The sequence below is a fragment of the Myotis davidii genome, unplaced genomic scaffold (genome assembly GCF_000327345.1).
Source record: "Myotis davidii unplaced genomic scaffold, ASM32734v1 scaffold196, whole genome shotgun sequence".
Lineage (NCBI taxonomy): Eukaryota > Metazoa > Chordata > Mammalia > Chiroptera > Vespertilionidae > Myotis > Myotis davidii.
Genome location: NW_006288258.1, coordinates 4684258 through 4690220, shown reverse-complemented (window position 1 = coordinate 4690220; position 5963 = coordinate 4684258). Strand labels below are relative to the sequence as shown.

The 5963-nt window shown below is 49.6% G+C and overlaps 1 protein-coding gene across 5 annotated transcripts in view; it reads right to left on the bottom strand.

Annotated features, from left to right (window-relative positions):
• The window catches only part of FYN (FYN proto-oncogene, Src family tyrosine kinase), a 186300-nt gene that overhangs the window by 6681 nt on the left and 173656 nt on the right, over window positions 1–5963 (bottom strand). For all 5 annotated transcript variants that reach the window (XM_015561624.1, XM_006760167.2, XM_006760173.2 and 2 more), the window contains one exon: window positions 5725–5856. In XM_015561624.1, the coding sequence (XP_015417110.1) occupies window positions 5725–5856 (132 nt within the window). The remainder of the gene's footprint in view (window positions 1–5724; window positions 5857–5963) is intronic.

The window sequence follows — 5963 nt, the reverse complement described above, 5'->3', positions numbered from 1 at the left end:
CAGATAACCTCAGGGCAGCTATTCTATTAAACCCACTGTGCTGATAAGTACAGAAAGGACAGGTGCCATAATGCACAAAGGTTGTGAAAGGTAGACAACACCGCATCATAAACAACTCCTTGTCCAGAGGAGAAGTGAGAAAGATCATGAAGTGCCAGGAGGAATGCCAGGGAAATGCAGGGCTGGGAGTGGGGAGCAGCAGACAGGACAGAGCACCGGACAGAGTGGAAAGCCCTTCTTCACTGCTGCCTCCTCGCCTGCACTCCGCTCCTCCCCCTCCTCCTCTCACCAGCACACAGGCCCCAGGAACCTCACTGGGGGAGGTGGCCACAGGACTCCTGGGCATCGGCAGGATGTCCTCTCTCAGGGACCAGGTGAGCTGAACGGAGAAGCCCTGGGGGCTGTGGATGGGCAGAGAAGGCAAGGGACACAACAGTCTTGACAAAGATCTGAGGTTCCAGCCTGCTTCCCATTCTCCTGGCTGGTGAGTCCTAACCTCCTCCTACCCACAGAAAAAGCTGCTCCTGTAGGCATGCTGGGCACAGCGGGAGCAGGAGTGCGGGCCACAATGCTGGGCTGCTGAGCACAGCTCAGGGCTCTGGAGCATGAGTGTGGCCAAGGGAGGACAAGGCAGGATTTCGGATTCTTAAGGAAGGTGCTACAGTCTCACTGATTTCCCTGGCTTCTGTAAGTCGTCATCAAGTGACTCAGCCCATGCAGCAGTCAGGCAGCTGCCACTCGCTAAAAGATTTGAAAGTGCTTCAAATGCTTGACAAATGTGATGTGTTCGAAGGAATGTTCCAGCTTCGCCAGATCCTGCCAAATGCACAGGCAGCTCTTGGGTTGAGAGCCAGGGTTCTGGATGGCAGGGCCAGTCTGCCTGGAATGGTGGCTGGAACACAGTGCATGTGCTCACTACAGGGTCCGTCTCCCCACACAACTCTGAGGGCAGAGTCTATCTCTCATGCCTGAGAAAATATATGCTGTATTTATGTGTGGGATGATAGAACAGAGCTGAGACTGGCCGAATTAAAAAATCTTGTTTCAAAAACCTCATAGGCATGATCTTTTTTATTCCCTGTAGTATCCATCCATCCATCAACCCACCCACCCACACGTTCATCCATCCACCCACACGTTCATCCGTCCACCCACTCACATTTGTTCAGTCCACCACGGGATAGACACTGTGCTGAGCACTGGGAACACATAAAAGCAGCCCCCCTCAATTGTTCAGAGGTACTGGGAAGTACACACCTAGGGGCTTCAACAGAGACGCAAGCAGAGGGACAACCCATTCGACCTGGACATGGAGAAGGCTACACAAAGGAGGTGATGGTTTTGTGTTGTGCTTGGAAGAGTCTGAGGCAGACACTGAAGCTGAGAAGAGGAACTTCATATTCAAGAGTGATCTCTTGGTGTGAAGGGTGGAGGTGTAGCAGGAGAAAATCGTAAGTCAGACCTTGTCACTCTCCCACACAAAGCCCCTCAGTGCCTCCCCATATCACTACGAATAAAAGCAAAAGTCCTGAAAATGACCCAGGAAGCCCTATCTGATGTGCCCTGAGGCCTTCAGACTTCCTGCTCCCTCTGCTCCTGCCATACTGGCCACCTTGCAGTTCTTCAGGGCCTAGTGCCCAGTCCCCTGGGAAGGAGGGCTTCTCCCCAGATCTCTACCTGGCTTGCACCTTGCTTCCTTCAGATCTTTACTCAGATACCACCTTCCCGGTGAGGCCCTCCTTGCCACCCTTTCCTGATACCCTCTATTCCCTTCCCTGTTTAATTTTCTCCCTACCTATTACCACTAGCCACTACCGAATGTATTTGGCTTATTTACCTTTGTTTATTGTTTGTCTCTTCCAAGAAGAATAAAAGTTCATGAGAGCAGGAGCTTTTGTCCATTGGTTCACTGCTGAACTCCTGGTGCAAAACTAAGGCTTCTGGTTTATTTGGAAGGTAAAAGGAAGCCATGGACGCTTTTAACTAAGAGAGGAGGATAACTGGGTCTGTTTTCTAGGACAGTAACTGTTGGTGACTGTCAGAATGGAGGTGGTGGGGGAGGGAGTGGGGGAGACTGGAAGCAGGAAGTTCCATGAGGAGGTCACTGCATGAGGAATGACAGCTTGACATGGGGCAGTGGCAGTGGAGGGAAAGAACAAAATATCGGAAGGTGAAATGACAGGGTAAAATGCATAATGCTGATATTATGCATCAACACCAGAAAACTGCTTTTTTTTGCGTTTGCATTTCTCATATACAACAACCCATCAGTACAAAATCAGCTCTAACCTTGGTGCAAAGAAGGTTCTGAACCCTGGCTGGCAGAAAAGCAAGCTGGACTGCTATGCTGAGAAGGTATTCGGGTCAGGCTGCTACTAGGAAATTGGTAAAATGGAGCTGGTTTTTGTCACAAATCTTGCAAGCAACCTTCCTGTCTGATGTGGCTCCTCCCTGTTCCTCTCAGTGTCACAGTTCAGTTTTTATTTATTTATTTATTTATTTATTTATTTATTTATTTATTTATTTGGCTTTAAGGCTCTCAATCAATTTGAGTTTGTCCTTCTCCCCTTCCTTTTAATCCACTCCTTTTACAAAACTTGCTAACTAACCAAGCAATCCCATGTTTTACTGTCTCCTCATACCTTTTGCCCTTCATGTGGCCACACCTCGCATACTCCATTCTAAGTTCCTTCTCTGATTCTTACTTTGGACATTCTTTCATGCTGGGCGAAGATGCCTGGAAAGCTTTAAAAACCCATTTATAAGTCATAGCCCCTCCCTTGACCTCCATCCTCACCTAACAGCCAAGTACCTTTTCTCTGTGTGAAGGTAACACAAGGCCATTCTCAGGTACGAAAGGAATCAGAAAAGTGTTCCGCCACCAACTTTTCTTGAAGAAAGAATGACTTGAGAACACACTCTAGCCAACTGAGCAGGTACTACGCGGAGACCGAGGAATGGAATCATGGTGGACAGGTCTGGGAGTCTGGCTGGGTACCACCCACAGGCAGGAGGACTCGGTGCAGCAGAGAACGCCTGCCAGCAGCACACACTCGACCACCCCAATGAACAGCAATGCAGAGAGGAAGGGCCTTCCTCCCACAGTGACATCTGGATGAAGCTAATGAAACTGTCTGTTCCTTAAGAACTGCTCTCCTTCATTAAGGTAATGATCCTATAATTGGAATCCTTCTGCAAAAGCCTCTCCCTCAAGAAGAGTCTACTGTGAGGTTCAGAGTCCAATTAAATCTGATTAGAGCCATGTTATAAAACAAAAACAAGAAGCACCATGGTGAGGACCAGGCCTGGGAACACGTTTCTGTGGCTTTCTGAGGGTGAGGGGCAGCATGTGTGCGTCCCCGCCCCGGGGCCGTGCAAGAGGCCCCTCAGGATGGGCTCAGTCAGCCCTGCTAGCTCTTCGCCTTGCGGCCCTCTTCCCAGACTCTACTCTAGCAGCTCCTGAACTGGCGCCTCCGCCCAGGCCTCCGCGCCCCTCCACATGCCCACCCTTCTCTGGGACTCTTCTCCTTCTTCGACTCGACTGGAGGAGGGAGCCTATTTGCTTTCTTCTATGTGAAGCCTCCCAGACACAGCCCCCTCTCTGCCACCCTCGCAGTCAGGTAGCTATCAAAGCCCCTTGCATATCAGCAGCTGCTCATCCTATGTAGCTGTGCATAACGGAGTGGGCTTAGTTCTCATGTCAAACTGCTCTCCGATCCTCACAGGATGTGGAGTGAAGGGCCCCTTTTAGTACCTGTGGTTTGCAGATCCCTGCATCGGGTGTCCCAGACCCCACTATCAGAATGAAGATTTGGGGCCACAGTGGGTAAATTCAAGTAATCCATCCCTTGAGATGACTTCCTCTAGTAATAAGTAACAAAAAGGAAAGATTTCTTCCTGGATTTGAAGCATATTTATTCATGTGACCAAAAGCTCTGTGGGTGCAGGGACTACATTTAGTTCTTTGCTCACTGCTTTATCTGCAGCACCTAAAACAGTGCCCCACTCCACTGTTTAATCAGTTTGCTGAGAATATGAATTATTTGTACTTATTTCCCAGGTATTGCAAAATGCCTGGCACAGCTCACATTTTCTGGCGCTATGCTGAATGAAGGAATCCCAGTCTAAGCGTAAAACGAGCCCATCTTTATTATGCTAAAACCAAACTTGATCACGACTCTCCCTCCCACGCACAGCACACACCTGCCTTCCTTCTCCAGGCCCCGCCCCCACCCCTTTGTCTGGGCTTCTGCGCGACCAGAGAAACAAAAAGCAGCTCCTGTTACTGGAAGGAAAGGCTTCAAAGAAATGCAAAGCAACATTAACCTTTCCCCCCAGCTGCATTTAACATGGGTGATTATAAACCTGGGGGGCTCAGGGAGAAATGAGTGTAAAACTCAGACAATAAAAACTGAGGGGCCTTCACATCTGCAAAATCCCGAGACCTGCACATTTACCCTCTCCAGCAACTACTCAAAGGCGCCCCTGCTGTGCTCCAGGCCCTCCAGGGCAACCCTTTCTTCCGCTGGTGGCTCCTCCCACTTGTGCACACCAGGGGCAGCCATCGCAGGGGCAGCAGTAAAAGCAACTCTAACCTCCCAGTGCTGGCGCTTTGGAGGTGGGGCATTTGTCAATTTTGACTCTGTGCCAGCCTGGCTCTCCCAGGAGTCTCGAGGCCACACCAACCCAGAAAGAGCCTCTTTCCCTTTTTTTTCCCTCTCTGCATTTTGAAGATGGCCAGAAACAATCCTAAGAAATGAACAAAGGGATTACAAATTAATCTGGGGCCACTGGCTCCTCTGACTGCAAAGATAGGATGACAAATCCAGGATTTGCAAGAGACCTCCATTCCTCATTCATCTCCACTATCGTTTTCATCACTGCTGTTTTTCTTTTCTTTTTAAGGCAGGGAATGAGGGGAGCTGTGTTCTTTCTTCACTTGGCAGTAATTAAAAAAATATGTCCTTAACATTTCAGAAAGCAGATCGTCCCTGCACTAGAACCACTAAAGCGTGGAGGTGAAATGGCATGAGTGTCCTTTAAGTCACCATTTGTCTAAATTAATGAATTTAAGCTTGAATAACCTGAACTTGGGCTTTCTTTGGAGACCATGAATCTGATTCCCAGGAAAATTCCAGGACAATAGACTCTCCAATTGCTTTACGTTATACTTGCTTCTGCATAGCATATTTTGACTGTTTCAAAATGTGCAGTGAGTGGCCTCCAATGGCATTTCGCATGTGCCTCTCTGGCCATCTGGAGCCGGGCCTGCTGAGAGAACGGGTCCTGGCATCTTCCTGCCAGCGTGGCTCCACGGGTCAGTGCTACAGAGCAATCAAAACGCAGTGGGGGCTTTCTCCTCTCTTTCCCAGAAGAGTCTGAAAACTAGTGGAGCAGAGGACCTGCCAGTGACATTTCTGTTCTGGGAGACACAGACACAGTCCTACTGAGAGAGGAGATTCCTCAAATTGGGGCGGACCGAAGCGCTCATACCAGCTGCTAATACATTAATCCTGGCACCCAATTCATGGTGGCTGCTTGTCTACATACCACAGTGGCTCCCAGTTCTGTGCCTCTCTGGCTCAGTACCTGTCCATGTTATTCAAACTCATGCTCAGCAGGCAGGTGAGGATGGGGCTTAGCAGGCAATTGGGTGAGGTTTCCCCAAATGGTGTTGAAAGAACATCCAGTCAGAGGCCCATTTCTGCTGGGTCCTGCGCTTACCTGGGTAGGGCACTCTTCCTTTGGTGACCAGCTCTGTGAGTAAGATTCCAAACGACCACACGTCGGACTTGATTGTGAACCTCCCGTACAGGGCTGCTTCGGGGGCCGTCCACTTAATGGGGAACTTTGCACCTGCAGAAAGAGCACCTGGTTATTCATCAAACCAAGAGCATCCCACCAGGTATGGGCTGGGGAGGAAAAGCACTTGGAAGCCGCTTTCCCAGGAGCAGGTCCACAGA